Source organism: Struthio camelus, chromosome 4 (assembly GCF_040807025.1).
Source record: "Struthio camelus isolate bStrCam1 chromosome 4, bStrCam1.hap1, whole genome shotgun sequence".
NCBI lineage: Eukaryota > Metazoa > Chordata > Aves > Struthioniformes > Struthionidae > Struthio > Struthio camelus.
Genome location: NC_090945.1, coordinates 24,885,069 through 24,899,664, shown reverse-complemented (window position 1 = coordinate 24,899,664; position 14,596 = coordinate 24,885,069). Strand labels below are relative to the sequence as shown.

The following is a 14,596-nucleotide window of genomic DNA, read 5'->3' as shown; positions in this document are numbered from 1 at the left end:
CAGTCTCGTAACACCAAATACTGTCATGGAAAGGTCTTATTTTGTGTTGCTGCATACATTGAACTGTCTAAGAGATTCTGAAGTGTATCATGAAACTGTGCAGTATGGCTGTGACAGGGTTTTCCATGTGCCCTGGGAAGAACAAGCTCTGCCCATCCTACCTTTTGCCAACAGCCAGGCATTGGTAATCCATCAGGACCCTGTTTTGGGGTTAGGGGGAGAAGGGGAAGTAAGAAAAGCATAGTTAGGTTTGACAGAACAAATATCCCCAGTATCTGCTAGAATAGCTGAAGCAACTTTGCTTTTCTATCTAATAAATAGCTACTATTTCCTAACTTACAATTATCTCTCATTCTCAAGGTGAAGGAAAAGCCAAAGGAGAGAATGTTTACACTGCAAATACATACGTACCTCCCTGCTATAAAGATTTGTTTTTCCTAAATAGTTACTACTCTATATCTAATCACAAGAACGTCTTAATCACTTTCCCATTGCTGTTAGAGCTCAGGCTGTGCACTATTGTAAATCTAGTCTGTCATTCACAATCTGTAGCTGAATGTACAAGATCAATGAGCAAAAACGTTATCACTTTTATCTGGAGTGTTTTTTTTTTATGGGCCCCTAGTACAAAAGTTAACCCACTGAACAAAAGTTAACCCACTGATAAAATAGCTACGCTCAAATTCTACCAGAATCTTTTCTGTTCACTTTCATTCTTAGCTTTTGAATGAAGCAGCAAAAACTTAAGGCCTGCACAGACACCCTAATGAAACAGCAGATGAAAACTTTGAACATCAGTGGTGCAGGCAGCATTGACTATTTCATAGCTTGGGCAGCACAGCTGTCTAATTTGTTATGTTAATGAGAGTTACTACATTTCTTTTCTTTCGCTGCCCCGCTTTCACACATTTCTATGTGTCCAATAAGATCAGAGTCAACTTTTGATCCGTTAAGCAGATCTGTTATGTTGTGGAATTAATTCCAGTTTAAATACCTATAAAGGGCTTATCCATTAAAGAGTTACATGCTCAGAATTAGGAACATATATCCTGTTACTAGACTACAGACTAGAAGAAAAAAAAATCAAGCCTTTACACGTTTTAGAATAAAGAACAGTAATACTTATTACATGGATGTTCATGTGAAGATATGCTCAAGATAAATATGAGAATTTTTAATGTGCATGCACGTAATCTGATGGGAATGACCTGCTGCCTAAAGCAAGTAACAGTGGTGTCTGCTTAGCAGCTTATTCTAGTAATTACCTATGAATGGAATATTTTTCATTCATCAGCAATTATTTATGAATCTCCAGATATAAATGATAATACAGAAACAGAGAAACATTTGTACATTGTGAAAGCATGCTTGATCACCCCTAACAAAATATATGAGATATGGTTACCATTAATTGGAAGCAAACAAAATATAACATGGACTATGTATTTAAGATTAAAATCCATTGATACCTTTAAATTAGAAATGCTATAGTTGAAATAAAAATCTACTTAATTTAACATTCATCTTAGAGAACCGTGCTTAACTACCAAACGATATCAGAACATGCAGATCAATTTTTACTGCCAACAATTAAAAAAAAATCTTTCTTGTATCTTTAGGAAATGTGTATGTACTGTTCATTTTTTAAATGGAAAGTATTTAAACTTACTTTGCTGTTAAATAAAAATCAGTGTTGCCAGATTGGTACAAGGGAGAGGGTAAACAAGTAGAATTTTAGTATAGGTGGGAACTTGAATTCATGCTAACAGAGAAGTGGGGGAGTGTTGTGTGTGTTTCAGGAAGGTAAGTTCCAAGGGTAAGGACTATTAAATTGAAGACGTTAAATAACAAAGACAGTGAGGGATTGGGCTGCAGACCGTTATCTTCTTAGAAACCTCAAGTAAGCTTTTGATTTTCAGATCTGAATACTATTTGATGAATAGGGCAGATACCAAAAATATTGCTTCTGTAAGGTCTGGGGGGGATCAGGCTTCAGCTTTGCTTTTTGGAAACCTATGGTGTGATTTATAGAGATGGTATTTATCCCTTCTTACACAAATCTCATTTTGACCAAATCCTGAAAACATGTACCCAAGACTACACAGATTTGAAAAGTCGTCCAGGGTGCAGAATAGCTCTGGGGTAGGCTAGTGTGAAGTATGAAGCCAATGTAGAGAGAAGTCATCAGACTTGATTAGAAGTGGACATTGTGCTGGTTTTCTACTTGCGTTCAGGGTGAGTAAGGCAATAGGCATATTGTGAGGAAAATAACAAACAAACAACTCTCAGGGAAAATGTAGGAAGGACACAAACTTATAAATTGGTATGTGATATGGGAGCAAACTGCTGAGAGTTAGATTTAAGGTGTCAGCAAAAATGTGTGTTCTCTCATTACAGTTATGATCACTGGAAGCAGCTGGTTTATTCATGCACATGCATGTGTTATGTGAATAATGTAAAGTCTGCTCAGAAAAACATTACTTTACATCGAGAATGGCTGACTACAAACAAAGGAACCGCATGCAGGGTTGGTAGGAAAGAGAAATACTGTACCAATTGGCAAGGGGCATCCAGCCCATCCAGGCCAGGCTGGCCTGGCTCCCCTTTTTCCCCCTTAATTCCACGGAATCCCTGTTTGTAAAGATTAACTTGCAGTGTTACTGTCAAGGAAATGCCTTCGGTATTGACTTAGCTGGAGCAAACAAATAACAATGGTGAGGCAAGAGGAGCAAGCTCATAGCACTGGTCATTGCAGTCTGTGGGACACTGACTCTGGTGCACACCAAATTTGGTTCCCTTCCAACACGGTCGGCAGAAAATAACAAAAACAACGTTTTGTTTGAAGGTCTTTAAATCAAATTAGGAGGACAAAAGCCAAAGTCTATTCCCAATTTCCAGACCTCAAGATGAGGCTCTGTTAACAAAGGGTAACAGCTAATACTCGAGCTGGTGCTTGTTCCTCTGCCCTTATTTCTTATTGCATCAATCTACAACAGGAGGATCGGCTGTCCAATACATAAGTGAGACGTACCAATGGGCAAGGTGCGTCTAATCCAGGAGCACCCTGTTCTCCTTTCTCCCCTTTAGGCCCCTTTTTGCCTTTCTTTCCCTTTTCCCCCTGTGGACACAATGGTTTGGATAAAACACATTTCATTCTTTTGGAAAAAAAGAAAGAATGGTTCAAAAGTTTGGGGTTTTCTTTTTAAGCCAATGGAGAGCTGAAAGGACACTTACCACTGTGTTCTGGTTTGGATGGTGCATTATGTGGAAAAATAAATGATATGATCACAAGCAAGAACTGCAATCAGTTAGTATTACTTTGTGTTGGTATTTCAGATCATTACTATGAAAGTTTTGAAACCTGGAGCAGGGCTTGAAATAACAAACTGATTTCTTGAGATGGAGGCAGATCTGCAACCCCATGCCATCCATAATCCAAAATTAGAGGTCTTCTATTTTCTCTGTGTGTATATGGACCCTAAACTGAATTTGCCAGCTTAGCAGATTTCTTTGTCACTAGTCAGAAGTAAGTTTGCAAGAGCAAAATTTTTAGTTTCTCTAAAAAGAGCTGGGGCCTGGCTGCTTAGCAGAGCTGGCTGGTTTCTTACAAAATTCTACCACATTCCCTCGTCGGGTATCAAGGGTGAGCTTGGCCCAGAGCATCCCTCCTTTGCTGAATTGATCTCTGGCATCTGGGCATTTTGACAGAGTTTGTGACAAATGCCGTTCTCAGTTATGTCCATGCAAACCTGCTGATGTCCCTGAGGGCACACCGATACCACTCCAAATGCAACATGAACCTTCATTTCAAGCCCTGTTACAGGAATCAAAAGATCCAGACTGCTTGATGGAGAGATGCTCTGGCACTTTCAATGATATCATAATGTCCTGATATGAAAAGCAAGTCAAAAGTGGTAATTACATTTTCTATATCTAGATGTTCCAACATTTAAATGTTCCCTCTACTGCAGGTAACATTTCGTCTACTTATTTTAATGTTATTCAGTCCTTTGATTTTGCACTGAGTTCTCTTTTTAAAAGTAAGACTTCCAAAGCTTAGATTATTCACAGAAATTAGACATGGTAAAAGCTATTCTTTATTTTCTCTCTCTCCTCCCTTCAACAAAGCTACCTACAAAGATAAGCTCACCTTCAAGCAGTGTATGATGTTTGAAGAGTTCATTTTATAATTGATATCACACCAGTTGGTCACAATGGTAAATGAGTTTCAGGCTCGCTCTTAGTTTCACAAAAATCAAAAAAGGTTCCGTTAAAAAAATGAAACAAATTGGACTGGGATTGTAAAAAATGGGACAGGAAGGACAAGTAAATCAGGAATATCACAAAGAAATGGGAAAAATAGTCAAAGGAAAATTAGTATGACACTGGAGAACCAGCAAGGGAGGTTGTGGCTACTGGGAGGATTTAATTTGTGAGGAAAAGGGTAAAAAAGACAGAGGAATTATAAGGAATGAAGGTAGAAGGAGAAGGAAGGAATGCCCCTTTGGAAAGACAGACAGATTTTGGTAAAGCATCATAAATAGACATTTAACCAGCTCCACACCAGCACAGAAAGACTTAATCCATTAACAGAGAGAAGCCATTTTCACACAGATAAAAAAATTAATTAGCTATACCATATTTTAAAAGGAAAGCACATTATTCATGTAATATCATAGTATACTTGACACATTCAAATGAAAAAAATATTTTCCATGAACAAAACATAAGGTACTTGTGACAACACAGGCATAAAGTTCCTTGTCTATCTTTTCTGTGTGCCAAAAAGTTGTAGATTAATATTTAGGAGAAAAACAACTCGAATATTATCCTTACTTAGCAAATTGTAAGATTGTGACCTAATGAAAACCATGAGTCAGGAATTGTAAGTTGGCTAAGTTTTCATATCAAACCTACAAGCATGGCAGTATAGCAAAGAAACCCAACAGTTTCCTGGTCAAATCTCATATTATTTGTGCTCAGTGTAACACAGAAGTATTTGCAAGCACAGAGCAAGTACTCTGAAAATGATTCTGAAAATGTGTAAGTACAGTTTGGTTTCTCTTTTTTATATCTTTAGGACTTATATTTCATTAACTTGATATGTTACAAGTCAGCAGCTGACTATTTAAACTTCCAGTTTGTAGGGCAAACCTAAGATCTTATTCCAACCAATGCACCAATAATCTGTGTAGAGAAGAGAACAGTCTGAATTCCCTGAGCACTTTACTAGTTTTTCCTAGCAAACATACTGTACCTAGACTGACATCTTATCCTTAAGCTGCACCTCCTCCCCCTGAATTATGAGGATCCACAGGAAACAAGGACATCTATATCTGATGGGTAATAATAAAATAAATTTAAAAAAGATTTACTTCCTGCCCTTCCTCAGTGGCCACAGAAACCCAAACCTGTGGCACTTTTGTAACACACGTATAGCTGAAGACTCTCCAGGCCTGATAGGCACAAATTGTCCTCACTGCAGGGGGAGTGGGGGGAAGAGGGTGATGCTTTTCCAGCCAAACTTGTTATACACCAGACTCCTCTGTCAGCACTAAAAGCAGCAGACACAACTGCACAGTTGGACCAGGACACCCCCATTCTCCATGCAACACAATCTCTACGTTTTCTTAACTATTGGTCCTTTTTAAAAAGAAAGAAGTGGAAAAAAGTGAAATTTGAACCACCATTTTCTTTTTAGCCACTTTTAAAAACCTTAAAACCTCTTTACTGATGCAGAATGCAGTATTTAAGAGATGATTTTTAAGAAATTGTTTTGCATTCATACAACATAAAAATACAAAACCACTTTTATGAGTATTTTTGCAGTGTGTGCTCCTGGACTATAATTGTATATAAGTAATTACAGCCAGAAAACTTGTTTTTTTTCTTTTACAGCCAAGTTAAGCAGAGATTATAATGCAAACACTGACTTGGTTTCACTGTATCAGAACTAGTGACAGGCTATAATAAAAATCATTAGTCTAGGATGTGATCTCAAAACTGAAGAACCATCTCTCATTAGAATTTTAGTAATGATAAATATTTTTGCAATGCAATTTGAATTCAGTTGCTAAACTAGAAATGTGCTACACTGAACTTGTGCAATGTCAGTCCAACAGCCAATACTGCAAGCAGTATTTAAAATCCAAGAAATCAAGAGCCAGACCCTCAACTTGTAAACTGGTTTATCTCTATTGAAACAGATGCTGTTACACTAATGTGGTCATAGATAATTAATAATTTGCATATGGAAAAAGATGGAACTGAAAATTTGTTACAATTAAAACTTCTATTATTTGCATTCATTTGTGTCTTTTGAGAGTCACCCTCCCATTTAGAAATGGAAGTAGTGTTGCTAAGCTAAGGTGTTTTCTGTGAAATCAGTTTACTTGTAAGATGTGTTATTTCCTGATTTCTGGAAAAGCTGTGTCAAAACTCCACAACAGCAGTTCTCTTTCACAGAGGTCTCTTCCCTTTCTTTTCACTCAGGAGGAGTTTCTAATTCTCTCTGAATTCCATCTTTCAAGTTAGTCTGGGAATTTTTAAGGCAGAGACTACTCCATCTCTGTTTCCTTCTATATCCTTCCTGGGATATCTCTTAATCCAAAATCCTGTAAGATCACACGGTTTCTGAAATATTCATCAGACTTGCATAAGTCTGCATATCCAGCACATTCTCCTGAAGAAATAGGTTTCCTGAATTTCTGGGGCAAAGGAATGCTAGACTTCCAAGAAGCTGCTTCCTGCAGCCCAAGAGAAAAAGGCTACAGAGGCAGCCTAAATCACAGCTGAACTCCAAAAATGGCCTAAGCGTGTCTTGTGGCCACACACATCTCTCTGGCCCTCTTGCAACTGGAATTCCCAAGTCTGAGTTATTTTAGGTACTCTCTGGGAATAATGAACCAATATGCAGAAGCAGCATTCTCATATGCCATGCTGGGCTCTGGGACATTAAAAGTAGCTGGAGTTTATATGATCTGAGTGCAAGAATTTTATCTGTGCTGTTTTCACATGAAATTAGATTTATACAAGCCAACTCTTTTACCAGCTTTCCAGTTTTGCTTCCAGACATCTTCCAGGGCTCTGCTAGCTCTATTTAGTCTGCTTATCTTTAGCTGTACATGGAAGCACAGACTCATAGAAATTTTGGTTGGAAGGGACTTTGGAGGTCACCTAGTCCAGGTGCCATTCTAAGCAGGGACTATTCTCCCAACCCTAGATGAGATCAGACCAGACCAGGTCCTTAAAGCCTCCATAAACAGCAGTTCAGCCACCTCTGTGGGTAACCTGTCTCAGTGCTGCCTTGTCCTCCTAGTGAATAAGGTTCTTCCTACGGCTGCTCTGAACCTCCCAAGGAGCAGCTCATGGCCCCTTGGTTTACCATCTGCCACTGCCCAGGACAGTTTTGTTCCATCATCTTCGCAACTTTCCTTCAAGAAGTTTCAGGCTGCTATTAGATCCCCCTTTAGCTTCCTCTTTGCCAGACTAGGTCAGCCCAACAACCTTGACCTCTCCTATGGGTTGTGTGCCCCAGGCCTCTGCCAGCTCAGTAGCCTTCTTCCTCCAGTTTCTCAAATTTTTCTTGAACTAGAAGGCCCAAAATACTGGACAGAGTATTTAAGTAGCCTCCCCAGGATTGATTAGAGGGGGATAATAACTTGTCTTGATCTGCTAGACACAATCCTACTAATATATCCCAGTATGAGAGAACACACTGTTGGCTCATTCAACCTGGCATCTGCCATAACACCCACCTCTAATGCAGGGCAGCCATCTGTCAATGATCTATCACCTCTGTTAGTCATCAGTTACATCTTTGTACTGATAACTGCTTCTGAAGAGGAAAGCAAAGACTGTTTGCTGCTAGGGGACAGACCCATAGTCTTTGACAGCAAGCAGCAGCTCACCATTCACTGTTATTACTTTGCCAGGTCAGCCACTACCTTTTAACTTTCTTGGAGGACCTGCTTAAGAAAGAGTTGTTCTCTGAAATCAGTGCATTACACACCAGTGATCTCTGAGCTCACAGTATGAACCATATAACAAGGGACAGAAGGGAAGGATACATTTTATAGTATCTTAATCTGGCATGGTCATTTTTTTTCTCCTGATTCTTGACAGGGATTCCTTGATGGGATGTGGACATAGTATAAACCTGCATATGTCAGCTAGGCAAAAAATTGTTGTTCACCCTAAAAAAAACCCACCTGACATGTATATGGGCTTCTATATTAAGTGGCTTGGTGGGAGTGCTAATTCAGCAGTTTTAGCAACTGGAAGAGAGCTAAAGAATATGGCTCTGGATTGCAGACACAGTGGCGGTTTGTTCTCTCTCTCTGCTCACATTTAGTCCTAAATTGCTTGTTACTGATCATGTTTCCAAGGCATTGTGTCTGGATAGCCTAAATAAAGTTAGGCTGTTTCTGTTAACTTCCCTTTCTAGGGAAGTTACTTGTGCTTACCAAAACTGTAGAATATGATTTAATTTCAGTCCACAACCACTGTGGAGTGTAAATATTTACTTCTCTGAACTGTAAATAAGATATTGCCAAAACCAAAAATGCAAACACTTCCTGTCCTGATCCATTTGGAATGGAACACAGGCATGGCACAATGGGATCAACACAGTTACACAGAAATATTGCCAAGGGTCAGAGCTGATGTCTCCAGTATGAAATTACTACCTCAGTGACTCATTTCAGTGATGTCTGCATTAAGAATTACAGGCTGACAAGGACTTTCAACAAGCATAGGGTAGATTGAAGAAAATGAGCCTAAAAACCAGCTGTGAGTAGAACTCTCTCTTCCTCCTGCTTTGGCATGTGCTGATATTAGTGGTTCTGTGCACAGGTTTTTGTGGTCTTCTAACACATGATTTTGCTTAACACATATCTGTAACCTGCCTTTTGGCACACAGTAAAAAGAAAGATCAGGTTTAATGGGACAATTTAAAATAAAGTCAGGCGAACTGACTGGGCTGAGGAATCAAACAGCAGTTAATAGCACTGAGGTCACCTTTTCTCCCTTTTCTCCTATATCACCCTTTTCTCCTCGAGGACCAGGGAAGCCCTACAAAAAATGGACAAAGATAGGTTGGCTTTTATTCATGTGCAGTTTAAGCTTTCAAATACTCTTAGAAAACATACAACAAGATAATTGCACTACATGCTTTGCTTGTCTGTATGTATGTGTGTGGGCACACATGTACACATGCATGCACATGAGTGTATGTGAGAAAAGTAAGTCTTGGTGTTTGGTAGAGTCATTTTGCCAGCAATGGAAAGAAATCATAACACTCAAAATGACAATAGTCCATGCTATGTAGAACATGTAACTTCTGGAAAAGACTCCTCCAAATTAGGGATTTCAGTGAAGGACTAGAGGGAGAGGATTTCAGTAAGTCTTTCTAGCATGCCAAGAGCCCTATATTTTGAAATGCGTATCATGTTACAGAGTGTGCAATTATTCTCTTTAGCTAGGGATGAATTTACTTGACCATATTTTAGTGACTCCTTGCTCTGCTCTGAGCAAGCCACAGGTTTGGCTGGGGAAACGTTTTCTTACCGAATGCAGTGATTCATCCCACTGACTTCCACAGGACCAACTACTTGTATTACTAAGCACTCTATCTGGTGGGGCTTGGAGATAAGGGCTTACAATGCACAGCCTTTGTCCTCTTTATCACAGAGGACCAGCAAATGCAGCGTTTAGCACACTCTCTCTGTTCTGCATGCACACTAAATGGAAATAAACGTATTACACTCAGTAAGCTGTTTCTTGAAAGACGCTTACCTACTATTATGAGTGCATTGGTCATACATATTACTTACATCAAGGCCAGGCTCGCCATCTTTGCCCTGCCAAAGAACCATATAAACTACATTAGTCCCTACACTTTAATACCAATGGCTGTCTTGATGCCTGACTACTTCATCCTGTTTAGTAACACGTGTTGCTAAGACTATACACATAGCATTGCCATTAGTGAAGGACATTTCTGTCAGTGTTTAACATTTCCAGAAACTGATAACTTGACTGTAAAATTTTGCTGTAGTCTGCACAGAGATTCCAGGAGCAGGTCAAAAATACAAAAAAGGCCTATCAGTTTTCATTTTCAGTTCACAACAGGGGGAAACAGAAATTTGACTTTTTTTTTTTTTAACTCACAAAAGTGCCCATCAAATAAACATGCACTGCAAATTAACCCAGCATTGTACAGACTGAAAACTTTTTCCAAAGTTGACTCCAAGAGTCAAGAGTCATTGACTCTTGATCCAACTAAATGGATCCAGTTAAACCACAAGTCTGTATTCCAGTTTAAATTCATTTTGGCTCAAACAGACTAGACTAGAGAGGGTATGGCAACAATAAAATGGAAACACTGCAAGTTTCTTACCCGAACTCGCTCTGCCTTGCCAAACATATTTACACAGCTTTTCCTGTGCCAGTGTATAGAATAGACATACGAATACATTTGACTGAGTCTCCAGTAAATTAGAGTAAGTCATCTTACTTCAGTGGGGCTATCCTCATTTAGGCCAAAGGAAGTTCTCATCCATGTTTTAGGGACGGATAGAAGTATTTGAATGGTTGATTTAAAATACAGCACCATCACATATGAATGACCAACAACGAGCTTTTCAAAGTGCTTCTAACTGCCACACACACATGTGCAAAGGAAACTAAAAGTCCCTGCAGTGTCAAGCAAAACAAAAACACAATGGCAAAGTAGCTTTGCAGCAAGAAAATCTGAACAGCTTATTGACATTAAGAAAATCACAGCTTTTACAGCTGCCCTTTATCCTGGACTCCTGCAGCTCTTCATGGTCTCCCCATCATTAGGACAATAGAAAATCTGCAAATTGCAGAAAGAGGAGCGCTTGAACTCTGGGTTCCCTCTGGCTTTTTGGTCAGATCTGTTTCATTACTTTTGCATAACTGCATGCATGAATAGGAATCTAAGTCTGTGACACAGGCCTGTGACCTTGCATTGTCAGGAATTATTATCTATCTTTGCCTTTTCCAACTAATTGCATTGCTAGGTGAAAAGCCTCCATAAAGCACACAGAGTTTAATCAAGGAGTGATGAAAGGTACAATGTGTGCAAATGGGTACAAAATGTGTACCTTACAAAATGCAACTTACAGGCAAGCCGTATGGTCCTCTCGGTCCAGGGTCACCTACAGTTCCCTTTTCACCCTAAAAAAAAGAATATAAAACAAGCAAACAAAAACATTGACTAGCTTAGATAGAAATTATCTCTAACAAGTGCTTTTTTTTTTTCTTGAGTGAAAGTCTGTGCATTTCTAAATCTTTTGAGTGAAAAGATCTGCCAAGCTCATTTTTGTTCTATGACTGAGGGCAGAGGGAAGGTATGTATTGCTTTCTAGGTGGAATGACATTCTGGGCATACAATATTGCATTCGTTTTCATTGTACTGGCTTATAGGTGACAATATAAACATAAAAATACTCAATGCACAATCAGTTAACAACTGAAAATTTTTTTTTGAGATTGAACTTGCACCAATCTTGGTTTTAAGCTTGTAACAGCTGCAACACTGAGTTCCGTAAAAATCTAATGCAATGAAAACTGCAGATACACAGCATCAAGAGCTAGTGCAGCAGCTGGGATTCATCACCATGATGAGCAAAAATAATGTGTCAAAGTTTTGATTTAGCAGACAATGCTAGTAAATGCAAGTAAATAAATTACTCCAAAGTTTGATCTCATTCCCGACCAAAATCCATGGAAGAATTACAAGTTTCTAGAGGAATGCTGCTAAAATAATTTTGCAACCTAAATACAGAGCAAACTTTTCCAGCTGAAATTAAATTTCAAGAAAATGAGTTTCAGGTTAACGATAGCAATCACCTTTGCTCTCCAATTGTTCTTCATCAAGTTTGACCTGGAGGAAACCTTTCCGAGTTAACTAAAACTGTCCTATGCAACCGCAACCACAGCACTCCGTGATGCTGTTGACTTGTCAGGGAGGCTGGCAGGCAGGGCTGGTAAGGAGGTAAGGCTACAGGATAGTGCAGGAAACAGTTTTGTTTCAGACTGTGGTGCTCGTTTTTCCCCGAATAAAACCCAGCAGAAGAGCCATACTCTCTTGAGAGAACTAAACTGCTTGAAGTATTGATGAGACAAAAAAAAAAAAGTCCAGATTATCTTCAGTTCTCAAAGATCCCATCTGTATTCATCATGTAGGATTATTCGGATCCCCTTTTTCACTTCTTTTCCTTAATATAATACCAACTTCTGTGCAAGGTTTCTGGCATATATAAGTCCTGTGTTACATCCTAGCAATAGTCTCACTTAAGTTATTGAACTAATTCTGTATACAAGGCCTTCTAAAACCTGGGCTATTTACTACTCATTAATTCATTAATCTATCATCAAAAGCACAAGACAGAGATGTGGATGTGCGACTAATTAATAGTGCCAGTCACTTGTACAGTCAAGTCCCTTAGCACAGCTCTAAAAAAGGACTGCTTAAGTCTAAATTGTACTGATTGCACAATACAAAAAAACAGGCAGCAGAATAAACTGAGACTCAACCTGTCGTTGAATAATCACAGCAATAAAGAGTGTGTTAAGGAAACTGACATTTGATTTGTTTTAGATACTTCACATTTTTATGTGGATTGACACTCTCTATACTCACTTCAGCCTAGTGGAGATGAGAAGTCTACCCTCTGGCTGTTTCTGAGCAGCACTTACACTGGATAGAACACTTTGTAGAACAACAGGAGTACTGGGAAGTAACAGCTGATTTATAAAACAGTAAATCTCTTAAAGCTTTAAAGCTTTCTCCTAAGAAGAAACTAATGTGCTGACCTATCTATATAATAGCTACAAAACTGTTTGATCAATATGCGAGCTATGTCAAGACTAGCTAAGTATCATGTTTTATCTTCAACAGCAGAGACAACTGTACAAAGTCCCCTCAAGATAGGCCTGTAACATTGCTAAGCATATGCTAGACATAAAAATACTGACATTTTAGCATATCAGTCTACGGAAGCAATCTCATCTGTTATGCAAGAATATATTTAGAAAAACGTATCTGACAAATGTTTTCCTTCCAATACAAAGCACGTGCTGAAATGCACTTGGAATACCAGATGAGGTCCTGAATATTTGTGGATTACGTAAGACTAATAGATTGTCACAGGCATACTGCGCTTAACAAGCGCAATAAATTATTTCCGTTAGAGAAACGAACATTTACAATGTTCAAGAAAGTTTTTAATTTCTTTTCATAAGACAACTTCCACTGCCAAAAGAACAGAAATTATAGTCTTTGCTTTTGCCTCCTATTTCAGTTCAATATCCTGAACCATAGGCAAATGTCAGCTATGGTTTGCAAGAATGAAATTGCATAATTGATGTTTCCATTAAAATTGATATGGAGATTCCATAGCACTAGTGTGGTAACAAATATTTTAATCAAAGAAGAAAAGATGCATTTTCCCTTCCAGGACAGAACTTGTGTAGCAAGATCAGCATTGGACAGATTACCTGTCTGAAAGCAAAAACAAGCTCAAAGACAAGGCTTTGCCATCAAGGCAAGAGTTTCTTGAAATTAGTTTTTCATTAACTGTGTCTCTTCCAGCTTAAGACTGACAAGAGATTGCATACATATTGTGCCTGTCATTACTCTGCATGTTTACATGTTCCCTTTCACTACTAGTAGTTCAAGATGTTTATCTGTTTACCAGTGCTCTTTATTTTATCTCAAGACAATATGTAAGATAATAAGGTAAAAAGCCAGATTGAGAGGCCTATTATAATCAACTCCCCCATCTAATGAAGACAGCCACAATAAGAGATCCCTATGCTCCTAGCAAAATGGTATTTTCAATAGCCAAAGAATTTATTGAAGTCATTTTTGTTTGTACAGGAAATACACAAATACAGTATTAAAATGTTCATCGGTACCATACTTAAGGAGGCGTTTTATCCTGTGTTAGCTTTTAATAGTCAATGAACAGTTTAAAGTTTAAAGAGAAAACTACATGGCTACGCTCACACAGTGAGTTAACAGCTTGTTTGTTCTAAAATTCATGACTCCCTACTTCCTAGTAACATGCACTATTTCCCTAGCCCACCTTTTGGCCAAAGTAAGTTTTACATATAGGATTGTCTGATATTTTCTATTTTAATTAAATAGCTAAATTTTGAAACAAACCAACCCCCCCTAATTTGCACAACAGTCTGTTCCATCTAAGAAGAGTAATTCATCATTGCCACAAACACTGACTATAAAAAAGTGAATTCATGACCTCTATAGAAGAAATTATTAGGTTTCAGTTTGATGATACTTTCTTTCTTTAAAAGTTAAGGAGGCATAAATGTATAGTGAACAGCATTTTACGTGTATCCTCTTAAAGTGAGATTGGAGTTTCAAATTTTAAACAATGTGAATTTAAGAATGTGGTTATGTTTCCCCTTAGGACTCCCTAGTACCTTTCTAGGTTAATCTTGTCCCAAGCTTTTTCTTACCAGCAAGGACAAAATATGATCCTGTACAGTGATAGCAAGCAGTAGCATTGTGTGCCATTTTTATTTAAAGGGTAAAGACTGAAAT

General features: G+C 38.4%; 1 protein-coding gene across 1 annotated transcript in view; it reads right to left on the bottom strand.

Annotated features, from left to right (window-relative positions):
* COL25A1 (collagen type XXV alpha 1 chain) overlaps positions 1–14,596 on the bottom strand; it is a 308,844-nt gene that overhangs the window by 7,710 nt on the left and 286,538 nt on the right. Inside the window, exons 32-36 of the mRNA XM_068941897.1 lie at positions 11,149–11,202; positions 9,834–9,860; positions 9,019–9,072; positions 2,554–2,631; positions 162–200 (exon numbers count right to left, since the gene is read on the bottom strand). Coding sequence (XP_068797998.1) covers positions 162–200; positions 2,554–2,631; positions 9,019–9,072; positions 9,834–9,860; positions 11,149–11,202 — 252 coding nt within the window. The remainder of the gene's footprint in view (positions 1–161; positions 201–2,553; positions 2,632–9,018; positions 9,073–9,833; positions 9,861–11,148; positions 11,203–14,596) is intronic.